The sequence below is a fragment of the Phyllobates terribilis genome, unplaced genomic scaffold (assembly GCF_046119375.1).
Source record: "Phyllobates terribilis strain yellow unplaced genomic scaffold, ASM4611937v1 Scaffold_11__3_contigs__length_659146591, whole genome shotgun sequence".
Classification (NCBI taxonomy): Eukaryota; Metazoa; Chordata; class Amphibia; order Anura; family Dendrobatidae; genus Phyllobates; species Phyllobates terribilis.
Window position 1 is genome coordinate 150,506,287 of NW_027362771.1, and position 27,161 is coordinate 150,533,447.

The following is a 27,161-nucleotide window of genomic DNA, read 5'->3' on the forward strand; positions in this document are numbered from 1 at the left end:
CATCCTGCCCCATGATCCTGATCCATCTGTCGCCATCCTGCCCCATCTGTCTCCATCCTGTTCCATGTGTCCCATGATCCTGCCCCATCTGTCTCCATCTTGCCCCATGATCCTGCTTCATCTGTCTTCATTCTGCTCCAAGTGTCCTATGATCGTGCCCCATCTGTCTCCTTCCTGTCCATGTGTCCCATGATCCTGCCCCATCTGTCTCCATCTTGCCCCATGCTCCTGCCCCATCTGTGTCCATCCTGCTCCATGTGTCCCATGATCCTGCCCCATCTGTCTCCATCTTGCCCCATGATCCTGCCACATCTGTCTCCATCCTGCTCCATATGTCCCATGAACCTACCCCATATGTCTCCATCTTGCTCCATGTGTCCAATGATCCTGCCCCATCTGTCTCCATCTTGCCCCATGCTCCTGCCCCATCTGTGTCCATCCCGCTCCATGTGTCCCATGATCCTGCCCCATCTGTCTCCATCTTGCCCCATGATCCTGCCACATCTGTCTCCATCCTGCTCCATGTGTCCCATGAACCTGCCCCATCTGTCTCCATCTTGCTCCATGTGTCCAATGATCCTGCCAATTTGTCTCCATCTTGCCTCATGATCCTGCCCCATTTATCTCCATCCTGCTCCATGTGTCACATCATCCTGCCCCATCTGTCTCCATCTTGCCCCATGATCCTGCCCCATCTGTGTACATCGTGCCCCATCCTGCCGCATGTGTCCCATGATCCTACCCCACCTGTCTCAATCCTGCCCATGTGTCCCATGATCCTGCCCCATTTGTTTCCATCCTGCCCCATGTGTCCCATGATTCTGTCCCATCTGTCTCCATCCTGCCCCATCTGTCTCCATCCCGCCCCATGTGTCCCATGATACTGCCCCATCTGTCTCCATGCTACCCCATGTGTCCCATAATCCTGCCCCATCTGTCTCCATCCTGCCCCACATGTCCGATGATCCTACTCCATCTGTCTCAATCCTGCATATGTGTCCCATGATCCTGCCCCATTTGTCTCCATCCTGCCGCATGTGTCCCATGATACTGCCCCATCTGTCTCCATCCTGCTCTTCTGTCCCATGATCCTGCCCCATCTGTCTTCATCATTCCCATGTGTCCTATGATCCTGCTCAATCCTGACCCATCTGTCTCCATCCTGCTCCCTGTGTCTGATGATCCTGCCCCATCTGTCTCCATCCTGCCCCATCTGTCTCCATCCTGCCCCATGATCCTGCTTCTTCTGTCTCAATCCTGCTCCATGTGTCCCATGATCCTGCCCCATCTGTCTCCATCCTGCCCCATCTGTCTCCATCCTGCCCCATATGTCCCATAATCCTGCCCCATCTGTCTCCATCCTGCTCTTCTGTCCCATGATCCTGCCTCATCTGTCTTCATCATTCCCATGTGTCCCATGATCCTGCTCAATCCTGACCCATCTGTCTCCATCCTGCTCCATGTGTCCCGTGATACTGCCCCATCTGTCTCCATCCTGCCACATGATCCTGCCCCATCTGTCTCCATCCTGCTTTGTGTCTCATGATCCTGCCCCATCTGTCTCCATCCTGCCCCATGATCCTGCCCCCTCTGTCTCCATGCTGCCCCATAATCCTGCCCCATCTGTCTCCATCCTGCCCCATGTGTCCCATGATCCTAGCCCATCTGTCTCAATCCTGCCCATGTGTCCCATGATCCTGCCCCATTTGTCTCCATCCTGCCCCATCTGTCTTCATCCTGCCCCATGTGTCCCATTATCCTGCCCGATCTGTCTCCATCTTGCCCCATGTGTCCCATGATCCTACCCCATCTGTCTCAATCCTGCATATGTGTCCCATGATCCTGCCCCATTTGTCTCCTTCCTGCCCAATGTGTCCCATGATCCTGCTCCACCTGTCTCCATCCTGCGCATGTGTCCCATGATACTACCCCATCTGTCTCCATCATGCTCATCTGTCTCATGATCCTGCCCCATCTGTCTCCATCATGCCCATGTGTCCCATGATCCTGCCCCATGTATCTCCATCCGGCTCCATCTGTCTCCATCCTGCCCCATCTGTCTCCATCCAGCTCCATGTGTCCCATGATACTGCCCCATCTGTCTCCATCCCGACACATGATCCTGCCCCATCTGTCTCCATCCTGCTCCATGTGTCCCATGATCCTGCCCCATCTGTCTCCATCCTGCCCCATGATCCTGATCCATCTGTCGCCATCCTGCTCCATCTGTCTCCATCCTGTTCCATGTGTCCCATGATCCTGCCCCATCTGTCTCCATCCTGTCCATGTGTCCCATGATCCTGGCCCATCTGTCTCCATCTTGCCCCATGCTCCTGCCCCATCTGTGTCCATCCCGCTCCATGTGTCCCATGATCCTGCCCCATCTGTCTCCATCTTGCCCCATGATCCTGCCACATCTGTCTCCATCCTGCTCCATGTGTCCCATGAACCTGCCCCATCTGTCTCCATCCTGCTCCATGTGTCCCATGATCCTGCCCCATCTGTCTCCATCCTGCCCCATGATCCTGATCCATCTGTCGCCATCCTGCTCCATCTGTCTCCATCCTGTTTCATGTGTCCCATGATCCTGCCCCATCTGTCTCCATCCTGTCCATGTGTCCCATGATCCTGGCCCATCTGTCTCCATCTTGCCCCATGCTCCTGCCCCATCTGTGTCCATCCCGCTCCATGTGTCCCATGATCCTGCCCCATCTGTCTCCATCTTGCCCCATGATCCTGCCACATCTGTCTCCATCCTGCTCCATGTGTCCCATGAACCTGCCCCATCTGTCTCCATCCTGCTCCATGTGTCCCATGATCCTGCCCCATCTGTCTCCATCCTGCCCCATGATCCTGATCCATCTGTCGCCATCCTGCTCCATCTGTCTCCATCCTGTTCCATGTGTCCCATGATCCTGCCCCATCTGTCTCCATCCTGTCCATGTGTCCCATGATCCTGCCCCATCTGTCTCCATCTTGCCCCATGCTCCTGCCCCATCTGTGTCCATCCCGCTCCATGTGTCCCATGATCCTGCCCCATCTGTCTCCATCTTGCCCCATGATCCTGCCACATCTGTCTCCATCCTGCTCCATGTGTCCCATGAACCTGCCCCATCTGTCTCCATCTTGCTCCATGTGTCCCATGATCCTGCCCCATCTGTCTCCATGTTGCCCCATGATCCTGCCCCATCTATCTCCATCCTGCTCCATGTGTCACATGATCCTGCCCCATCTGTCTCCATCTTGCCCCATGATCCTGCCTCATCTGTGTCCATCCTGCTCCATGTGTCCCATGATTTTGTCCCATCTGTCTCCATCCTGCCCATAGTATAACATATGATGGTGTGATTATAGTCCGTGCTCCTCCGTGTACAGATGACGATACCAATGAATAAGGTTACATCTTTTAATCAATGGCTTAAAATACAACGCGTATCATGGACGTCCTGTCCACTTCCTCAGGTAAACATTGGTATCGTCATCTGTACACGGAGGAGCTCAGACTGTACTCACACCATCATATCTTATACTATGTGCTTCAAGATTCCCTGCGGATCGGTGTTTCCTGCAGCCCTCCAATACGCTGTTTATATAGGTTGTGCATCATCACAACTCAATAAGGTGAGCAAATTTTAATCACATCACGATTGTGTTACCGGGTAACAGCGCTATTTGCGCCCCTCTCCCTACTTTTTCCATCCTGCCCATGTGTTCCATGATCCTGCCCCATCTGTCTCCATCCTGCCCCATGTGTCCCATAATCCTGCTCCATCTGTCTCCCTCCTGCCCCATGTGTCCCATGACCCTACCCCATCTGTCTCAATCCTGCCCATGTGTCCCATGATCCTGCCCCATTTGTCTCCATCCTGCCGCATGATCCTGCCCCATGTGTCTCCATCCTGCTCCATGTGTCCCATGATTCTTCCCCATGTGTCTCCATCCTGCCCATGTGTCCCATGATCCTGCCCCATCTGTCTCCATCTTGCTCCATGTGTCCCATGATCCTGACCCTTCAGTCTCCATGAAAAAAGTAAAAAAAAAAAAGATTCTCCTTACCTGGTCAGTTTAGTACTGGAGACCGGGTCTTAGTGTTGATCCCCATGGTGGAAAGTAACTTCCTGGCCAAGTGGCAAGGGCCATACGAGGTGGTTGAAAAGTTGAGTGATGTGAACTACAAGGTCCACCAGCCAGGGAGAAGAAAGCTGTACCAGATATACCACATCAACCTGCTTAAACTGTGATGAGACCGGGAACCGGTGGAAGCTACGTGCCTGAGGGCCAATCCTGGAGCCAAGGTCGAAAATGTCACAGTGGCAGAGACACTGTCACCGGCTCAGAAACAACAGTGCCGAAAACTGCTTCAGCGGAACCGAGACCTGATTCGGAGTTGCCAGGACGTACGCAGGTTGTTGAGAATGAGATCTTAACTGAACCACATGTTCAGGTGAACCAAAGTCATAATGAATCCCTGAAGCCTGCCGCAAGGTGATTTCGAAGGAGATGAGGAGAATGTTGAGCCTGCGCGTCATCGAAGAGTCAAAGAGCGGCTGGTCCAGCCCCATTGTCCTTGTGCCGAAGCAAATGGAGAGTGGCGTTTCTGTAACAACTACAGAAAGCTAAATGAGGTGTCCAAATTCTACGCATATCTGATGCCATGGGTTGATGAACTCATTGAGAAGCTAGGGCCAGCTAGACACATCACCACCCTGGACCTAATGAAAGGGTACTGGCAAATTCTCCTGTCCCCAAGTGCTAAGGAGAAGACTGCCTTCTTTACACCTGATGGGTGCTTTCAGTACACTAGGATGTTGTTCGGTCTGCAGTGAGCCCCAGCCACCTCCCATGGATCATATCCTTGCCTCTCACAAAAAGTGCACTGCAGCTAGCTTGGACAACATTGTGATCTTCAGCCCAGATTGGGGAAGTCACTGCAGACGGTCCAGGTGGTACTGGATGCGCTGAAGAAGGCAGGATTTACAGTAAACCCAAAGAAGTGCGCCTTGGGGAAAGAAGAGGCAAAATGCCTGGGCTACATCGGCGGAAGGGGCGCAAGTGAATAAGGTGGAAGCAATCCAAAACTGTCCACAACCGGTCTCCAAGAAACAGGTTCGGGCATTTCTGGGAATTGTGGGATACTATCGGCGATTTATCCTGAATTTCGCCAAGATAGCCGCTCCCCTGACCGACCTTATTAAGGGCACGAAGACGACGATGGCTAAATGGTCTTCTGAAGCAGAGATGGTGTTGCAAGAGTTCAAGCTCGCCTTATGTAAGCAGCCGGTCTTGCTCGCACCTGACTTCAGTGAGGAGTTTGTGGTCCAGACGGAGTCGTGATGTCCCAAGAAATAAATGGGGAGGAACATCCCATCCTGTGCCTAAGCAGAAAACTCTCTGCTTGTGAGAAAAACTACGCCTTTGTGGAAAAAGAGTGCTTGGCCATCAAATGGGCAATTGACACCCTGAGCTACTACAGGTTAGGCCGAAAGTTCAGGCTAGTGTCAGTCCATGCACCCCTGAGATGGATGAGGGAAAGGAAGGGGAAGAATGCCCGGGTGACTAGGTGGTTTCTAGCGCTCCAGGACTTTAGTTTTCATGTGGAGCACATACCCAGTTTAGACTTCCCTGTTTGGTGACTGAAGGTGCCAAAGTCCCCGGCTTTGGGCAGAGGGGGGAATATGTGACAAAGTCATTGGCAAAGTACTAGAGGGGAGATATGTTTCATTGAGGCTATTAGCTTTAGTGATTTGAAATCTGGAAGTTTGCTCCAGCACATTAAGTGCTGAGTGAGGTTAATCGGCCATTTTAAGGGCTGGATTTTATGTGAACAACCAAAGAGCGGGTGGGAGGTTGTTCACTATATCTCTACCCCCAGGGTATGGTCTGGGCTATAAATAGCGAGGCTTTTGAGTCATTAGGTGTTCAGTGGGTCTGGAGGCGACACCTCCAGTGTTTGGTTAAACTGTGCTGAACCTGGTTGTATCCTGAGCGGATGGATCCCCGCAGACATACATTGGTTTATGCCGTACTTTAATAAACCAGAGAGATTTAAAGTGACAGCGCTCCTATTTCTACCTCCGTGTGCAGCCGAGTGAGCCGATTTACCACAATATATATATTCCATGCGTTGGAATCGGATGTGTATATACTATATGCTCACTGTGAGTTCCCCAATAACTGGCCTAGTAGTGAAAACAGTCGTGGCCTCATCCATCACTTGTCAGTCAATTGCGTAATCGTCCTGACGATTGGAGGAAGCAGAGTGTTGTTCCTTGACAAATTGGAGGCAGCGGTGGGATCTGCATGATTCACTCTGCTCTTATCCCTGACAGACCAGATTAGACTTTGCCAAAAAACATCTAAATAAGCCAGCCCAGTTCTGGAAAAGCATTCTTTGGACAGATGAAACTAAGATCCACCTGTATCATAATGATGGTAAGAAGAAAGTATGGAGAAAGCTTGGAACAGCTCATGATCCAAAGCACACCACATCCTCTGTAAAACATGATGGAGGCAGTGTGATGACATGGGCATGCATGGCTTCCAATGGAACTAGGTCAATAGTGTTCACTGATGTTGTGACTGAGGACAGAAGCAGCCGGATGAATTCTGAAGTGTACAAGGCTATACTTTCTGCTCAGATTCAACCAAATGCAATAAGGTGGATTGGACAGCACTTTACAGTACAGATCGACAATGACCTAAAACATGCTACAAAAGCAATTCAGATATTTTTTAGGGCAAAGAAGTGAAATATTTGCAATGGCCAAGTCAATCACCAGATCTCCAAACCAACCCACAAACAAGCAACAACTGAAGTCATTTGCAGTAAAGGCCTAGCAAAGCATCACAAAGAAGGAAACCCAGCGTTTGGTGACGTCCATGGCTTCCAGACTTCAGGCAGTCATTGCCTGCAAAGGATTCTCTACAAAGTAGTAAAAATGACCATTTTATGCATGATAAAGTTAATTTGTCCAATTACTTTTGAGTCCCTGAAATGAGGAGGCTTTGTAGAAAAACTTTTCACAGGATGTTTTTGTTCAACCCCTTTAATTAAACCTGAAAGTCTACACTTCAATTATATCTCAGTTGTTTTATTTTAAATCCACAATAGTAGCATGTAGAGCCCAAATGATGACGATTTAGTCCAAATATTTCTAGACCTATCTGTATATACTGTAACTTGTGGTTATCTAAGCATGGGAGCGTCAAGATTTTACGTCTTTAGGATAGATGCAAAAATGGCGATGGCGATATTGCATGTATTACTATGAGATCGCATATTCACTTGCAGATCTCATGCATTTGTGATATTGTGATCATGAAAATTCTAACACTTTGACTTTTAGGGAAAATTTTGTGGTTTATCTTCTGCCTGTTTGCTACTATCTCAGTTAGCATATCACATGCAAGCTTATGGTGCAACCTTGCAGTAGACTGCATGACAACCCACAGTTGTGGACCCTGGCTCTCTGGCACATGACTTCCTCTGATCTTGCTTTTGTTGCTATAAAATAGGGGGCACGTAAATAACATTCTGTGGCACTGTGGCATTTTAACGTGATTTAGAAAAAATGGCAGCAAAGACCATGGTGTGTTCAATGCAGTAGTACACCCTATGTCTGTTCATATATTTCACATCAGAGTCCTGGTAACACCTCATTTATGCCCTGTAATATCTGAACACTGTTACATTTCACTGCACAATCAGTATGGAGATAGCCACATTATTCAGGAGTTTACATTCTACAGGAAGACCAAATCTTTTCTTTGTAAGCTTCCTCAATAACAAAGAGATGCTAATGATCAGGTAAAGTGAGCTGCCCCTGTGTAGACAGGCTGTCTCCAGTCCGCACAATGTACAGTATATCAGAATGGGACAATGAATATGCAATATTTCAATGCTATCTCTGTAATAATCTGATATAAGAAAAAAACAATCCACTGATATTTCCGTGATCAGGGAACATAATCGCTTCTGTGTCTTGTAGGGCCAGGATTTTTGGCTTTAGGAACCCCCCGGAAATGTAATATGGACCCTAATTATGGATGTATCACAGTCATGTTTGGTGTGTCTAAGATGGGAATAATATCTTTTGAAATATGGGGGTCTTATAATTCTACTAGGAGGTTCCTATGGGAAAATATCCCATAAATTAGAATCATATCCTGACACCATATAATTAACCATCCTCCTCTCACCTGACCAGGAGGAGGGCTAGAGGGTCTAGTTGGGACCTTTTCAAATCTCTCATCAAGAGACATCAAGGGTCAGAGCCAGGAGAGGCAACTATTATTATAGACCTGTCTTAACCTCAGCAGTTCTTTCCTGCAGGATTTCTCAACAGTAAGCGGTCTTTTTATTTTATCCCCTTGTTTTTGTAACTGATTTGCCTTCGTGTATGTCTTTTTATGTCATCATTTGAGCATTTTTGTAAGTAATCTACCTTTTGTATAGTAACTCTAAAAAGTAAACCGTTTATTGCATGCTGCCCTAAGCAATACCCACAACTTTGAAGTGAGAAAGTTTAACTGAGCTGTGTTACATGTGAATGATAGAGTGCTATAAGTTGACCCGTTTGAAGCTAACGTGCAGGGAGTGCATATGTACGGCTGCTTTACCCATTGTAGGCATCTTACCAGCCTAAGAAAACGGTAAGTGATGGCAGCTAGTAGTGTGTATGTGTGAATTGGCTTGGGGGTGCGCTCAGACCATTTTTAGCCTATTGCAATAAGTGAGTGTGGGAAGTAGAGTAACCATTTACAATCACAATATGAGTTACAATGGGAGTGAGTGATCAATTTATGTAAACATTTATTGTGCAATTTAAAAATCTATATAACAAAAAAAAAAAGATTTCAACTCCATGATAGATGCTTCTAATGGGATAAATTCATTCCAGGCTGTTCAAGAACTACACAAATGCAACCTAATATAAGAAGTACATTAAATGGATTTGACTTGTAAATATGTCACTGCAAGGTCGGTTCAGACAGCCAAATTTTGTGGTCTATATCTGGATTGTAATGCACAGACCAGCAATAGGTCTTCTAATCCGAACTAACAGCCTTATATTTATCTTGTGATACACGCTCATCTGAACTTGGACAAATAATGCTTAATGAGCACATAAAAGCAGCAAAAAAAAAAGAATACAGCGGACTTATAATTAATCATTCAGCAAATTTGAAAGTCTGTAACATTTTCTCAGATATGTACCTTAACTAGGGATTTGTAAACCCAATTTCTTACTGTACATTCAAAAAATAAGGAAGGGGACAAATGTAACCAGACGTGCAACAAATAACACTGTCCTCTCTGCAAAGATGACAACAGGTGGTGCTCAACAAGAGAAAGGCAATCCAGTAAAAAAATAAGGAAGAAAGGAAAAGAAACATTCACCCTGTGTCTTTATTTTGAGTAAAAAATGTGGCAGCTAGGGTACAGCTGGTGCCACCTGTTGTCATCTTTGCAGAGTGGATGGTGTTATTTGTGGCACGTCTGGTTACATTTGTGCCAGTCAGTAGTTGCCCACCCATAGCCTTCATACACATTTTTAATTGTACTTTACTGCAACTTTTCAGTTTAGAGTCTGCCACATGGGAACATAGGATACGAGCAATTTGTAAAGGCAGCTTCAAATGTTGTAAAGTATAAAATATGTATGTGTGTGCATTTGACAGCCCGTGGTTTATGAAATTTAGACATGCATACCGATCATGCATATCCTGCAAATCTCATGCAATGTTAATGTACGGAATGGAATGTGCGCAATTTTGTCCAACAGTAATTGCAGAAATCCAACTGATGTCCCTCTTGACAAGTTTCAACAATCATGGTTATTGTATTGCACACCAGCAGAGCCTCAGCTCAATATGCTGAATATACATGTATGTATGTGTGTGTGTGTGTGTGTGTGTGTATATATATATATATATATATATATATATATATATATATATATATATATATATATATATATACACATTTTAGTTACTCTAAAAACAAGACAGGGTGTGCCTTACTGCTTTGCTTGTAATTGGTCACCCCCCCTTAATCATTAACTTTAAAGGCAGAGTTGGTGACCTGTATGTCTTCACTAATGACATGTCAGTTTAGGCAGCAAAACTAATTCTGTACATCATCTTTTGCAATCAGAGTAGCTGCTTCTCTGTCAAGAAATATGTCAAGATACACAGTGCATGTGCGAGGAGAATGGCTATCGGTGCCTTGTAAGGATCCCTCCAAAACCATTAAATGTCTGGGCAAGGAAGCTCTAAGGAGGTACATCAAAAATAAGCCGGATAATGGAGGCTTTGCAACTCTGGAGAATGTGAAGTTTTACCTGCGAAGATGTAAAGGTTTGGGCTTACTGGACCTTGATGACAAACTAGAAGATGCATTGGAGGATAATGAGTTTGTAGAAGTCGGTGAGTTTACAAGTATTTTTATATGTATAACTTTGAAACTTTTTATTTTTATTTTTTAGTAATGGTAAATTTCATTTAGGGAATTTAAATATACAAGTTAATGCATTGTTTCGTTAACTAAAGTAAATAAAAAAAAAACAAAACAACAGAATACAATATATTATTGTATGTTGATGCTAGCTTAGGTAGACAATGTGAATCAACATTAGGGCCCGAAGTGTGTACACGGACCTTGTACGAGACACATGAAGTCCTCCCTTGGTGTTTCTGAACTGTAGGTTCTTATCCTGAAGTAAAGTGCTGTGGTTCTAGGGGCGAATATTTGTGTAAAACTGGATATTTTGGAGCTTGTGCCTTATTTTACTTATTACAAATTAATCTATGAGAAATCATTGTGTGCTTGCATAGGAAATAAAAGGTTCACAGAGACATAATGCGGGCCCCTACTTGTCAAAGATGGATGGGTTTTCTCTACTGATCTGCACAATATGTTTAAAAAAAAGAACATCTATTTTACTTCTAGATTATGTCCACACTGAGTCTTTAGAGGAGTTTTATGGAGCAGATCTGCTTCAAAAAAATGCTTGGAAACCTCTTGCTATTCATTTCTATGGAAATTCTACTTCGCTGTTTGTACGAGGAGTTTTTGGATAGTTTTTTTTTTTTTTTCCCTGAAGAGAAAACCATCCATTGGACAAAAAAAGTGCACGTGAAAAGCTAGGCACAAATCAAAAGGGTGCAGCAAACTTTAAGAGAGAGACTACCAGAATTGTTTCAGGAAACATTTCAGGAAAAGTAAAAAAGTCTTCCAAAAACTTCTCCCCCACAAAAAAAGAGTGTTTCCTGAAGCGGTTTCCTCTTGAAAAACGTAATTTATTTAACTAAAAAAAAAAACCTGTGTGAACATAGCTTTATGTTTCTCTCATGCAGTATGATGTTAGTCAATATTTTGCAACCTTTGCACTGTGTAAAGAGGCTTAGTCTCCTCTTTTTACTTTGAATCTTATTTTTTTTCATTCTCTCCTCTGTTATAGTTGTGGAAGGTGATGTGATGTCACCAGATTTTATACCATCTCAGCCTGAGGGTGTCCATTTGTATCCTTTACTGAACAGAATTATACAATTATAGCCAGGAGCACTTTAATCATCTCTATATCCATCAATTGTCATAATACACTAGAAAACTTCCATTTATTTAAATAGCATTGAACAACATGAATGCACAAACTGGTAAGATGAGACTTAAGGCCCATTGACACTGGCGGATAATCTAGAAGATTCTAATGCCAATGACTTATTGTTAATGATAATTGTGTAATGTGATTGGGCTGAGCGACTTAACGATGTGTCCAAAAATGCTCGTTCTTCGTGCATAAAATCGTTTAGGTGAGCGAAAAATATTCTCATTTGTCTTTTGAATATTGTGTAATGTAAATGTAGATTGGTTGCTCATTCAATAATTTAACTGCCATAAAGGAGGAATGGAACGATCATTATTCAACCATTTCATTCACAATTCACGTCCTGTGCAAACACTTGTCTGACGTCATTTGCTGGTCGTGAGTCTTGATCTCATCATTCAAAGTTAAAACAATTATCTGCATGTGTAAACGAACCTTTAGACCCCTGCAAATTGTCAATGTGTAGATGGTTATCATTTCTGATGGAGTTTGTAGTAAGCCTCATGGTGGTTTTATTTTAACACGTCTACACATAATTTACACTATCAATCTTTTACTGTAAACTATACACAATCCCTAATACAGTAGAATTCCTTTATTCCTATTTTAATGGCACTTATTAGATGAGAAGATATCATAGCGAAGCATATAAACCCCATTTGAAACATTGGGTAACCTTTAGGAAGACTGCCATGAGAAAATTAAATTCATGGTAACATATTGGGACATATGTATAATGCTAAAAACGCCAGAAATCTGGCATCATTTTTACCCCCCAAAAAAGTTTTCTATGAGCTTCACCATATTTATGTGTTTTAAACACTTTCTGCACCTGATTTGTTGGAAAAGTAGCTTGATAAAGGGGTACAAATTTCAGGTACAAAGTTAGTATACTAATAGGTGCTATGAATTTATATTTTTTGGATTATCGGATTTCAGATTAAAGAAATTTCTCCATAACTATCTTTGTAAATACTGTTTTTTTATTGTAACTTTATGCATGATAAATGTACATGTATATAGATGGTCTATATATTGTCTTTCAAAATTTGCCTTGAAATTTCATTAACAAATACATAGATATAGCAAATATAAAGAACCTGACCAGGTAAGTTGTTAAAGACCTGTTGTACTATATACAACTTCTGTGTCTTAGTTTTTAATTTAATAAAAATAATTCTGCACTGATGAATGAAAGTATACATATAAAAGACAAGTAAGTGTATGAAGCACATATCATGACTCTGTAAACTACAAAGACTGCTAATCTATTAGGTGTATTGTGAGAAGCAAAACAGCTGGAAATTTAAGAAAAAAAAAGTGCTATGGCAGAGGGAGGTATGGCCACAGGGGGTAAATCAGCACCTGGGGTCTTGATTGACTCATGAAAGCCTCTAGCTGCATGTGAATGCAGCTAATCAGTATGGACCATCCTTCCCATTCATACTAAACACAATTTGAGACTTGAATAGTTTGATGTCCCACAGATTGTAGGTTATTTAGGTTTGTCATAAGAACATTTTTAGGACATGACTATTTCTTGTTTCCTCATAAGCTAAATTTGCTATATTTATTACTGGAAGATAAAGAGGTTGGAAATGTCAGTATGTGACTGCAGATTGATGAATCTTGACAGTGTGCATACTTTGCATACTGACAATCATGTGCTCACTAGACATATCTGACTTCTATCAAATCTCTTTTTGAGAGAAACCAGATGACTCTAGTTGGCATGAGACCTCAAATATGCAAATCACATTCATGCAGTCACGTGACCACACACCCCTACAGGGAATACCGGGGAATTGTGACAGCAATGCCAACTATCACGATTCAGCAGTTTGCAGTTACAAAGAGTGACTGCAGATTTTTCATTTCAGCTTGGAGAACCCCTTTAAATAAAGAATGGGCAAAGGGTTCATGACAGTCAAGAGCTGATATTGACAGGAGATATATTCAGTTTCTGGATCCAGCCATCCGCCATGCTTCTCTGCCTCTCTTTACCCAGAAATCCACTGCCAAGTCCGTTTGGTTCATATGTGAGATTCATGCAGTCCTTGTATTACCTACAATGAAAGAACTAGTTTTTCACTTTCCAGGATTGTCAAAATAGCATATCAGACTCCTGGCAGGATAGGAAAGTCTCTGTAAAGCCTGAGACTGATTGCTCCTTTGCTCCTCCTGGATCATACATTTTCTAGCACTAATTTCTGCTAATAAAATTATGGAAGTGACATAAGACAAGTCACTGCTTAGTGGTATGCAGAATTCTGGTGTACGGTCCTGCGCAAAAGTTTTAGTCAAGCGTGCAAAAAATGAAGGCTGTGGGTGGGCAACTACTAAACAGCACAAATATAACCAGCAGTACAACAAATAACACCGTCCACTCTGCAAATGTGGTGGTCAGCATGAAAAAAGACAGGTGGTGGTCAACATGAAAAAAGACAGGTGGTGGTCAACATGAAAAAAGACAGGTGGTGGTCAGCATGAAAAAGACAAGTGGTGCTCACCATAAAAAAGACAGTCCAGTAAAATTATAGGGAAGAAAACAAAAGTGGCACTCTTCATAAGTTTCTTGTATCTTTATTTTGAATAAAAAATGTGGCAGGTAGGATACAGCAGGAAGAAGCTGGTACATGTAGGCCATCGCAGGACCACCTGCGACATCAGCAAGGAGGTGGCGAAGTCATGTTTTGGGCTGGAATCATGGGGATGTCCAGGGTCCCTGAATGTGTGAAAATGACCTCAGTAAAGTATGGCCACAATCCTTTCCTGACCTCAATCCTATTGAGAACCTTTGGAATATCCTCAAGCAACAGATCTATGAGGGTAGGAGGCAGTTCACATTAAAACAGCAGCTCTGGAAGGCTATTCTACATTCTGCAAAGAAATTCAAGCAGAAATTATCCAAAATCTCCCAAGTTCAATGGATGCGATAGTTGTGAAGGTGATATCAAAGAAGGGGTCCTATGTTAACATGTAACTTGGCCTGATAAGAAGTTCTTGATTGAAAAAGCTTTTGATTTCAGTAAATGTGACCTTTTAATGCTGCAAATTCAACAAATGACCTTTTTTGGTTCTTTACAACCTATAAAATGTTTGGAAACTCTGTTTTGCATAATAATTTGTGCATTTTGAGTTTTTTTAGTTTTGTATACTGTTATCAATGGGAGGATTGTTCAATAAAATGTGATTTATACTGTAACAATTGATGATTTGAACATTTTATTGACTCATTTGCATCGACCATTTCCGAAAATCAGAAAAAAATAGCATTTGCATAATAATTTGGAACGCTGTGTATCTAAAAAATAAATTTAAATCAAATCAATATTTGGTGTGACTACTCTTTGCCTTCAAAACAGCCACAAAGCATCAATTCTTCTAGGTACACTTGCACACAGTTTTTGAAGAAATTCAGCAAGAAGGTTGTTCCAAACATCATGGAGAACTAAATGTGGTTGTAGAGTTATGCAATTCCTTCTGTCACTTCCTGTCTTCCCAGAAAGACTCGATGATGTTGTGATCAAGGATCTGTGGAGGCCAAATCATCACTTCCAGGACTGCTCATTCTTAATTACATTGCCTTTATGTTTGAGATTGTTGTCCTGCTCAGAATAAATTTGGAGCCAATCAGACGTCTCCCTGATGGTATTGTATGATGGATAAGTACGGTATCTGTATGTGTATTTTTCAGCATTGAGTATACCATTAATACTGACCATAATTTACAACTTCCATTTGCTGAAATACAGACCCAAACGTGCAAGCACCATGCTTCACTTTATCTATAGACACACATTATTGTACCACTCTCCAGCATTTCGGGAAAAAACTGCCTTCTGTTACAGGCAAATATTTCACATTTTGACTCCTCATTACAGAGCACTTGAAGCCATTTTCTGTACCCTAGTTCCTATATTTTTGTGCATAGTTGAGTCACTGTATGCTATTGGCTCTAATTCTTCCATAAAGAGCACTTCTGGCCTGTCTTCTACAAACAGTAGATGGATGTAGTTGGGTCCCAGTGGTTGCTACCAGTTCTGAGCTGATGGCACTGCTGGACATCTACTGATTTCAAAGGAAAGTAAGCAAGATGTGTCTTTCATCCACTGCACCAAGTTTCCTTGGCTGACCACTTCATTTACGGTTTTCAATGCTGCACATTTATTTGTGTCCTCAATGCCGAGAAATACAGGCAGATACTTCTCCATCATGCAATACCATCAGGGAGACATCTGGTAGGCTCCAGCAGAACAATGGCCCCAAACATACAGCCAATGTCACTAAGAATTATCTTCAGTATAAAGATAAAAGAAAAAAAATATATATAAAGAAAAAGGAGTACCAGAAGTGATGATATGGCCCCCGCAGAGCTCTGATCTTGCTATATGTGATTGTGCGGAATTACATGAAGAGACAAAAGGATTTGCTCAGCTTACACCCACAGAGCTGTGGTTAGCTCTCTCACTTCCCCCTGAGGAAGACATATTGTGGCGATACACATGGGGTCCTTTTTTCTTTCTTTGATCAGTCTTGTGGTCATATGGGCTGATAATCATGGAGTGCTAAGTGTTTTGCTACTTTCTTTTGCTTGTGTATTGCTGGCTTATTGCTCTTATTGGGATTGGATCATGTTTTATGCCATTTATGACAGGGTTTGGTACTGGCACTTCAGCCCAAAGACGATCTTTTGAATCATACATTCATTATTCATAGGTATTGTGCTTGCAACACATTATTTACATGAATTGTTTTTTTGATTGCATGATGTCTTGCTTAACCCTGGATATAATTTATTCATTGCATGCACAAGGACTATTGTATTTGTTGTAATATTAGCTTAGCAGCTTGACCTTATGCTTGGTATTGTACACACGATTCTGCTCACATTAGGGACCGCCACAACCATATAAAGGTTGTTTTGGTTTGGGTTTGGAGCCATGGAGCTTTTTTAAATGTTTTTAATTTGATGGTTTTATACATGTTATTCATTGTATTTAATAAAGTTACTTGTTTTATCATGGTGATCCCTGAATTTGCATACCTCTTTTTTCTTGTTTTGCTTTACTCTCCAAGAAGTTGGGAACAACCTCCCTGCCGAGTTCCTTCAAAAACTGTCCACAAATGTACCTTGAAAATTGATGCTTTGATGCTGTTTTGAACTATTAATAATTCTATTTTTGAAAGCATTCTTACTTTGCAGAATTTTTACACACCTGCCTAAAACTTTTGCATAGTGCTGTATATCAGAGCTTTGTTATTCTTTTCTAATTGTCTGCTACTTTTCATGGGAGCTCTCTAGCTGTTGTGTGAGTGAGTGTAGTAGTCGTGGGCAGAGATCCTGTACAAAACATCTAGCACGAATCAGTTTTTGAAAGTTGGCATGTAATGCATTCAAGTAACGTGTATTTGCATTGCTGCATGAAACTCAGACAGGTGATCATCAGTAATCTGAAAAATACATTTATTTGATGTAATGCTACATTATTGTGTTGCAAAACAGTAACTATAATATGTTCTATTTAATACAATATACTATATAACTATTTCTCCTTTCAAATGAGTTTGTGTATCTGGTATTCTAATTTATCCTTTTCCTCTACACGTAACAATGGATAAGTCTGCCTTTATTTACATTTTATGACACTAACAGTCCTTCTATGCAGTATATTGAAATAGACGGAGAAAGTCTTACAACAGAAGATTTGCTTAACCTAGGAAAAGGACTCTATAAAATAAAGGTAAATGTCCTATTCAATTTAAATAAGCTTCAAATTAAAGAGGTTATACCCTTTCAATAAACATTTGCCCATAGGCTTGAATAAAAAAAACCCTGAACTTTATTTACCCTCCCCTGGTCCAGCAATACATCTCCACTGCTGCCCCGTCTGTGTTGACAAGCTGCAGTAGTGATGTCTCATCGACAGCACTGCAGCCAATCACTGAACTCAACGTCTCGTGCCATCTACAGTACAGACCAAAAGTTTGGACACACCTTCTCATTTAAAGATTTTTCTGTATTTTCATGACTATGAAAATTGTACATTCACACTGAAGGCATCAAAACTATGAATTAACACATGTGGAATTATATACTTAAAAAAGTGTGAAACAACTGAAAATATGTCTTATATTCTAGGTTCTTCAAAGTAGCCACCTTTTGCTTTGATGACTGCTTTGCACACTCTTGGCATTCTCTTGATGAGCTTCAAGAGGTAGTCAGCGGAAATGGTCTTCCAACAATCTTGAAGGAGTTCCCAGAGATGCTTAGCACTTGTTGGCCCTTTTGCCTTTACTCTGCGGTCCAGCTCACCCCAAACCATCTCGATTGGGTTCAGGTCTGGTGACTTTGGAGACAAGGTCATCTGGCGTAGCACCACATCACTCTCCTTCTTGGTCAAATAGCCCTTACAAAGCCTGGAGGTGTGTTTGGGGTCATTGTCCTGTTGAAAAATAAATGATGGTCCAGCTAAACGCAAACCAGATGGAATAGCATTCTGCTGCAAGATGCTGTGGTCGCCATGCTGGTTCAGTATGCCTTCAATTTTGAATAAATCCCCAACAGTGTCACCAGCAAAGCACCCCCACACCATCACACCTCCTCTTCCATGCTTCACGGTGGGAGCCAGGCATGTAGAGTCCATCCGTTCACCTTTTCTGCGTCGCACAAAGACACGGTGGTTGGAACCAAAGATCTCAAATTTGGACTCATCAGACTAAAGCACAGATTTCCACTGGTCTAATGTCCATTCCTTGTGTTCTTTAGCCCAAGCAAGTCTCTTCTGCTTGTTGCCTGTCCTTAGCAGTGGTTTCCTAGCAGCTATTTTACCATGAAGGCCTGTTGCACAAAGTCTCCTCTTAACAGTTGTTGAAGAGATGTGTCTGCTGCTAGAACTCTGTGTGGCATTGACCTGGTCTCTAATCTGAGCTGCTGTTAACCTGCGATTTCTGAGGCTGGTGACTCAGATAAACTTATCCTCAGAAGCAAAGGTGACTCTTGGTCTTCCTTTCCTGGGGCGATCCTCATGTGAGCCTGTTTCTTTGTAGCGCTTGATGGTTTTTGCAACTGCACTTGGGGACACTTTCAAAGTTTTCCCAATTTTTCGGACTGACTGACCTTCATTTCTTAAAGTAATGATGGCCACTCGTTTTTCTTTACTTAGCTGCTTTTTTCTTGCCATAATACAAATTCCAACAGTCTATTCAGTAGGACTATCAGCTGTGTATCCACCTGACTTCTGCACAACACAACTGATGGTCCCAACCCCATTTATAAGGCAAGAAATCCCACTTATTAAACCTGACAGGGCACACCTGTGAAGTGAAAACCATTTCCGGTGACTACCTCTTGAAGCTCATCAAGAGAATGCCAAAAGTGTGCAAAGCAGTCATCAAAGCAAAAGGTGGCTACTTTGAAGAACCTAGAATATAAGACATATTTTCAGTTGTTTCACACTTTTTTGTTAAGTATATAATTCCACATGTGTTAATTCATAGTTTTGATGCCTTCAGTGTGAATGTACAATTTTCAAAGTCGTGAAAATACAGAAAAATCTTTAAATGAGAACGTGTGTCCAAACTTTTGGTCTGTACGGTACATAATTTGTTATTAGTATATCAGAATTTTAATTTAGAACTATGTATGAAACCCAAATCTAATCTGACAATGAAACAGGCAGTGTGTAATAAATAACCAAAATATCTAACAATTTCCCATGAAAATTTAGAGAATTTTATTTTTTTCTCACTCTTTTTTACATTTTTTTTATCAAAACCAGATATTATTATGATTCATGGAAAAGAAAAATAATACTTGACATATATTATTGCTAACTAGAACAATAATATGTACAGGGGATGAACCTTTAACAAAGTTAAGGGGTTTTCCACTTTTAGGAAAGTGGACCCCAAACGTTCTAAAATACTTAAAATAATACACAGAGCAGGTACTCGCCCGATTCTAGTACCAGCGTCCCGCCACTGCTCTGAACCTAGTGCTTTGCCAGTAGCAGTGACATCACAGCAACAGCGCGCGTCATTGCTGTAGCCATTCACTGAGCTTAGCGGCTTATGCCATTTACCTTGCCACAGCGCTGAGCTCGGTGATTGACTGCAGCCAAAACCCCTAGACTGAAGTGGCAGCTGGGAGTCGGCCCTGGACCATGGGAGATTAAGTACCTGTCTTTTCTCTATTTGTTATTTTAGGTATTTTAGAGTGTTTGGGCACCACTTTCCCGAAAGTGGAAAACTCCTTTAAGGTGACGTAGGGTATGAGTGGGAGGGAGGTGTTTTATTATTTTTCTATCAGCAGTTTTATAATCAAAGCTAATGATCTTTTTTTCTCCCTATTGTAATTTTACAAGCTCACTTCAGAGGCTGAGCATAGAGTGACGCAGTCCAGGCTTCTCATAGAAAGCATTGTGAAAGAACAAAAAGGTACTTGGCTGGTTTTGTTACATATTGGGCAAGTGTAAAAGTTATTGCTGTGCCTTCTCTCATATGTATGATATAATATTTATTCCAGTGGTGTATGGAATTACTACAGGATTTGGGAAGTTTGCTCGCACTGTAATACCCATCAGCCAGCTGAAGTAAGTGATATCTATGCCAGCATTATAATAAACCTCTTTGCATGCACAATTAGCAGTCTCATCATTTAAAGGGGTTGCCCGAGATGGTAACGGCTCAGGAGTTCTGCTGAGACTGGACACACCATTCCCATCACTTTAACCCCTCAGATGCCGCTGTCAATAGTGACAGTGGCAAGTGTGGAGTTTGAAAAAGGAAGATCACTCACTTTGCAGGCCTATTGACACCCATGCAATGTGATTGAGAGGGTGCTGATGGTTGCTATGGCAACATTAGTCTTGACAATGACTTCCGTGTCTGCCATAAGTTTGAGCCAATCAGAATCTGCCAACGAAAAGGCCCGATAGGCTTTCTGCCAGTCAATTACTGACAGGTTGGATAATTGCCAATGTAATCAAAGGATCACATGTCCAGGTTTCCTTGGGAGACTAGTAAATTCTGGAAAAAGAGGAAAACAAAGTTTTTTGGGGTTATCAAGAAATGTAAAAGTAAAAAACACAAAATCACAGTTTTAATAATAAAAAATTGTGTATTTGTTACAAAACAGTCCTCTGCAAAAACAACACATATTTGGTATCGCCGTCTTTGTAGCAACCCACACTATAAAAATATATAATTTTTCATTCAATATAGTGAATAAAAAGATTATGAAGAAATCTGACAACAAAAAAAAACATTTTTTTTTTGTGAAAAAGTAGTACCACATAAAAAAGATGTAAATTAGATGTCAGTGTAATTATATCACAGTGTAGAATAAAGCTAACATGTTAATTATACTGCACAGTGAACTCTGGAAAAAATAAAATGTAAAAATAATTTCAGATTTTATATTTTTGTGCATGCCTGATCCCAAAAAAAGAACTGATCAAAAACTTTTATTTACCCCAAAATCATACCAATAAAAACTGTAGCTTGTCCTGCAAAAAAGTAAACCCTTATACTGTTACATCTATGGAAAAATAAAAAAGTTATGTATCAGTATCTGGTGACCAAAAATAAACATTTTCTTATTAAAAAGCAATTTCTTGTGCAAAAGTAGCAAAACCTAAAATATATACATTTATGAAAAATGTCAAAACCTTCAGCTCTCAGAATATGGTGACCCTAAAACAAATGATTAATAAAACCTACCGTAAATAAAACTATATAAATTTGGTATTGCCTTACTCGTACTGTCCCACAGAATAAAATTAACATTTTATTTGTGAAGCAAAGCAAATAGTGTAAAATTTAAAACACAAAATAACAGTGTCAGAATTATTGTTTTGTTTATATTCCTTCCAATAAAGAGTTAATGAAAGTTTACTAAGAAGTGATATCTTAAAATGATGCCCCTGACAAACACAATTTATCCCGAAAAAGCCATCATATGACTATGTCATCAAAAACTTAAAAACTTGGAACATGGCAATAGAAAAGTGAAAAAAAAAATGATTAGGCATATATGCCAAAGGTGTAAACAGGTTGTCCAGAGTTTTTTTTTAATAAAGAATGTGGAATAAAAATCAAATGAACCAATACTTGTCTCCCATGATCCCCTTCCCCTTCAAGGGGGAAACAACTCATTGTCACTGAATAATAAATGCTGACTGGTCTCTATATGTATGATATATTTTTTCTTCCCACTTAGGGATCTACAAGTCAACCTTGTTCGTTCCCATTCAGCAGGTAATGATTTAATTCATGTTTATAACATTGATGCTGTACTCGATTTAAGGTAATTTTATGATTTTTTTATGTATCAACAGGTGTTGGAAAGCCCCTAAGTCCTGACCGTACACGTATGCTTTTGGCTTTGAGGATCAATGTCTTAGCAAAAGGATATAGTGGTATTTCTCTAGAGACACTACACCAAGTGATTGAAGCATTTAATGGTAAGCCTGTATCTTAGAGGCCACTGCGTTTTATTTTTTTAAGTGACAAATGGAGTGCATTGCGACTTCAACTACAGTTGGAGGTTTCTCATGACTTTTTCTCTTTATTTTTAATCATATTAGATCCATTAATAATTAATTGTATCCAGAGGAGCCATCCCCTATTTACTAGAGTGTATACATTTCACATTCACTATAGTCCAAAATGTTTTTAGCATGCTTCTTGCTAAAGATCTATTTCATCTTTCTAGCATGCTGCTTGCCTTACATCCCTGAGAAAGGCACGGTTGGAGCCAGTGGAGATCTTGCCCCTCTTTCTCATCTTGCTTTGGGCTTAATTGGAGAAGGAAAGATGTGGTCACCAAAAAGTGGCTGGGCTGATGCTAAATATGTAAGAAATGATCATATGACACACAGTTATTTTGGGCCTGATTTACTAAAACTATTCTAATCAAGCGATAAAGTAGAAATTGTATAACAGAAGCATATGTTGATATTCATTTGTTTTATTGGGTGCAAGATGTAAAAACGCAATATTTTTTTTATACCACATAAATGTAAAAACGTTTAATATTGCACTAAACAATATAATTACTTATTTTATAAAATTAGATATTTTTTGTATTCAGGTTCTTGAAGCTCATGGATTAAAACCAGTATCTTTGAAACCAAAAGAGGTAAATAATTTTTGTATATTACGTTTTTAGTGAAGCAACATAGAAGAATCCTCTGTATGACCCATTTCGTAATGCTTTGATTAAAATCTGTTAACTCCATGGTAACATCAACCATACATGTATGACGGATGTGTGCACTGCATGTATGGAGTGGGCTCAGGAGCTGAAACCGCTTCATATAGTAGAGGTGCTGACTGTTTTATACAGCAGTCACCCGAGAATAACTGCTGCTGCATCATATTAATCTGTCAATTGTGACTGTGGCACTTAAGAAGTTAGATACTGGGCCTACCCTTTGTTGACAATTGCCTGGGTTGTGATCGCGGGGTCTCATGGGGCCTACTGTTTGCCATGTTTGTACCCAGTGAGAAGTGTAAAAACACAGATCAGTAACTATGCAAAAGATTGCAAAACTACAGTACAGCAGTGTATTATATGTTACGGGTCCGGGTGGTGGAACCTCTGTGCTTTGATGCAGGGGCGTAACTAAGTGCCTACTCGGACCGACCCAGGTCACACGGCGGCTTAGTTGACTTCGTGAACCAGGGTGGGACCGGGCAGGTGAACCAGGTGCCACTCTGGGACCAACCTTGTGTGAGAGCAGGTGTCAGATGACAGGAGCTGACCGGTACAGCGGATGAGCACTGCAGGTAGGCTGGCGGGTGATCCGGATACACAAGCAGGCGGGTATGGCAGGTAACTGGCAGGTGCTCCGGGTTGTCAGGCTGGCGAGCCCGGCAGGTAAATGGCAGGTGCTCCGGGTAGGCTGGCAGGCGAGCACGGCAGGTAACTGGCAGGTGTTCCGGGTAGGCAGGCTGGCGGGCACGGCAGGTAATCTGGCAGGTGTTCCGGGTAGGCAGGCTGGGCGGCACAGCGGGTAACTGGCAGGTGCTCCGGGTAGGCAGGCGGGCACGGCAGTTAATCTGGCTGGTGCTCCGGGTAGGCAGGCTGGCGGGCACAGCGGGTAACTGCAGGTGCTCTGGGTAGGCAGGCTGGTGGGCACGGCTGATAGGCTGGGGGGCAGGACTGTTAGACAGACTGGCGGGCAGGACTGTTAGACAGACTGGCGAGCAAGGAACCTGAGGGCTGAGGAGAGTGTTAGCACACAAACAACAACCTTGCACTGGCACCTCCATTTTGGAGGAGGTGCTCAATATAGGGGCAGTCCTCCGGCCATTGGCCGAGGACTCTTTAGGACATCGCGCGTACACGGCCCCTTTAAGAGGGAGGGAGCGCGCGCGCCCTAAGCACAGTGCCCGGGAAGCTGCGCGCAGTGCGCTCCTTAGCAGCAGTGGAACAGGAAGACGCCGGACCGGGACTGCGGCGGTGAGGGGAACGGCATCTCTGCCCAGCAGGAGGCAGAGAAGCCGATGCTACAGTACCCCCCCTTTACGCCCCTCTTCTTTAAGCCCGCGAGAAATTTTTCTAGAAGATGAGGGGCATGAATGTTCTCCCTGGGCTCCCAAGACCTCTAATCAGGGCCAAACCCCTTCCAATCCACAAGAAAGAAAGTCTTTCCTCTTACCCTCTTGGTGGCCAAAATGTTTTCTACCTCAAAGACGTCCTCAGCGGAGACTGGAGCTGGGGTGGTACCTGGATCGTCAGAGAAAGGATTAAGGACAACCGGTTTGAGGAGAGACACGTGAAAGGAGTTGGGCTTCCGTAAGGAGGCCGGGAGTTTCAGCTTGTAAGCCACAGGATTAATTTGGTTCAGAACCTCGAACGGACCGATGAACCGCGGACCCAACTTGTAAGATGGTATCTTAAGACGAACATATTTGGAAGAAAGCCAGACCTTGTCTCCTGGACGGAATTGAGGCGGATCCAGACGTCTCTTATCAGCATGCTTCTTCATCCTCTCCAATCTCTATGGTGAGCGTTGACAAAGTGTCAAAGAAAACTGGTGAGGATTTGATTGATGTGTTCCATTTGGCCATTGGACTGAGGATGATAGGCCGAAGAAAAATCCAAGGAGACATCCAGCAGCTTGCACGTGGCTCTCCAGAAGCGCAAAGTGAATGGAACTCCGCGATCCGAGACAATGTGGAGGGGTAAGCCGTGAAGACGGAAGATGTGATGGATGAAGTCCTTAGCCAGCACCGATGCAGATGGAAGACCAGGCAGGGGAATGAAGTGGGCCATCTTAGAAAAGCGGTCAGCGACCACCCAAATTACAGTACAACCGGCAGAAACAGGGAGATCCGTGATGAAGTCCATTGTGATATGTTGCCACGGAGCGGAAGGCATGGGAAGAGGAAGAAGACGACCGGCTGGAAGGTGCCTAGATATCTTGTTACGGGCACAAGAGGAACAAGCCGCGACACATTCAGCAACATCCTTGCTACAAAGGTCTTACCAGGAGGTAGATGAGACAAGTCAAATGAAGCAACAGTCATTATTTTGGAGGGATCAATAATATGTAGAGGCTCCGCCTCCTGGTCGGTAGACAAAAATGAATGGGATAGTGCGTCGGCTTTAATGTTCTTGTCTGCCAGGTGGTAGTGAAGAGTAAAGCAGAATCGAGAGAAGAATAGTGACCATCTCGCCAGACGCGGGTTTAGTCTTTGGGCATTCTGCAAATAAGCGAGGTTTTTATGGTCAGTGTAGATGACCACCCGGAGCAGAGCCCTCTCCAGCGAGTAGCGCCACTCCTCCAGCACTAATTTGATGGCCAGCAGTTCCCGATCTCCTATTGAATAGTTGCGTTCGGACGAGGAGAAAAGCTTGGAGAAGAAGTCGCAGGTTACCATTCTCCTGGACGAGGATTTTAGGGTAAGCACTGCTCCGGCCCCGGAGGAGGAGGCTTCAACCTCCAGGAAGAACTGCTTGTTGCAATCCGGACGGTGTAGCACTGGAGCAGAGGAGAAGGCTTGTTTTAGGGAGACGAAGGCTTTCTCCGCCTCGGAAGACCACTCCCTGGGATTTACTCCTTTACGGGTGAGAGCAGAGATGGGAGCAGTCCGGGAGGAAAAATAAGGAATGAAGAGGCGGTAATAGTTCACGAAACCCAGAAACCGTTGAATCACCTTCAATCCCTCCGGTCGGGGCCACTTTAAGACGGCTGACACCTTCTTGGGATCCATGCGCAGACCGGTCTCAGAAATGATGTAACCGAGAAACGGCAAGGAAGTCTGCTCAAAGAGGCATTTCTCGTATTTAGCATACAGGCGATTCTTCCGGAGCCTCAGCAGAACCTGACGAACATCCCTCCGGTGTGAAGGCAGATCCAGGGAGAACACCAAGATGTCGTCCAGGTACACCACCACGCAGGAATACAGGAGATCTTGGAAGATGTCGTTAACTAGCTCCTGGAAGATGGCTGGAGCATTACAGAGACCAAAGGGCATCACGCCGTATTCGTAGTGACCGTCCCGGGTATTAAATGCCGTCTTCCACTCTTCTCCCTGGCAAATCCGGACCAGATTGTACGCCCCCCAAAGATTGAGCTTGGTGAAGATCTTCGGGCCTTTTAGGCGGTCAAACAACTCCGAGATGAGAGGCAGGGGGTACTTATTTTTGACGGTAATCTGGTTTATACCCCTATAGTCAATAGAAGGACAAAGCGAGCTGTCTTTCTTCTTGATGAAGAAGAATCCTGCTCCACCTGGAGAGGTGGATTTCCGGATAAATCCCCTAGCAAGATTCTCCTCAATGTACTCAGACATAGCGTGGGTCTCGGCCAACGACAAGGGATAGATTCGCCCACGAAGAGGTGAGGCACCAGGTATTAGGTCGATGGGGCAATCATACGGCCTATGAGGTGGTAGTGTCTCAGCCTCCTTTTTGTCAAAGACGTCCACATAGGACCAGTAGGGTGCCGGCAAGCCAGGTAGGTTAGCCGGCTTAGACGGGGGTTGAGCACGATGAACCGGAACCAGACAGGATTTATGGCATTTCTGACCCCAAAGAAAGCACTTTACCAGATCTCCAATTCAGGATGGGCTCATGTCTCTGTAACCAGGGCAAACCAAGCAAGAGGGGATGAGAGGGGCCGGACCGCACATGAAAGGAGATCTTCTCCGGGTGCAGCATTCCCACCTGAAGAGTTATAGGCTCAGTGACCAGCCAGATGGTTTCCGTAAGAAGCCTCCCATGCACTGAGGAAACCGCCAAGGGTTCAGCCAGATGTATGGTAGGAATCTGATAACGCTCCACAACGGCCTGTTGAATGAGATTTCCTGCGGCTCCGGAATCCAGAAAGGCAGTCTTGAAGAAGTGGGTCTCAACACTGGTGACATAAATGGACAGAGTCAAGGATAGAGAGGAGAACTCTTGCCTTGGACGACCTCTCCGAGCGGTCCTAGACAGTGGAGTTTCCCGGTCTCTCCGGGCAGGAACGGATCAGATGTTCTATACTGCCACAGTAGAAGCAACTCCCCTCGGCGCGGCTTGTCTCCTGGCGAGACTTA

The 27,161-nt window shown here is 43.2% G+C and overlaps 1 protein-coding gene across 1 annotated transcript in view; it reads left to right on the forward strand.

Moving 5' to 3' along the window:
• The first annotated feature begins 10,057 nt into the window (after positions 1 to 10,057).
• The window catches only part of HAL (histidine ammonia-lyase), a 43,470-nt gene continuing 26,366 nt past the window's right edge, over positions 10,058 to 27,161 (forward strand). The window contains exons 1-10 of the mRNA XM_073650688.1: positions 10,058 to 10,428; positions 11,463 to 11,523; positions 12,690 to 12,717; positions 17,279 to 17,353; positions 19,976 to 20,048; positions 20,137 to 20,203; positions 21,832 to 21,869; positions 21,950 to 22,075; positions 22,327 to 22,466; positions 22,705 to 22,752. Of these exons, the coding sequence (XP_073506789.1) occupies positions 10,182 to 10,428; positions 11,463 to 11,523; positions 12,690 to 12,717; positions 17,279 to 17,353; positions 19,976 to 20,048; positions 20,137 to 20,203; positions 21,832 to 21,869; positions 21,950 to 22,075; positions 22,327 to 22,466; positions 22,705 to 22,752 (903 nt within the window). The 5' untranslated portion in view covers positions 10,058 to 10,181. The remainder of the gene's footprint in view (positions 10,429 to 11,462; positions 11,524 to 12,689; positions 12,718 to 17,278; positions 17,354 to 19,975; positions 20,049 to 20,136; positions 20,204 to 21,831; positions 21,870 to 21,949; positions 22,076 to 22,326; positions 22,467 to 22,704; positions 22,753 to 27,161) is intronic.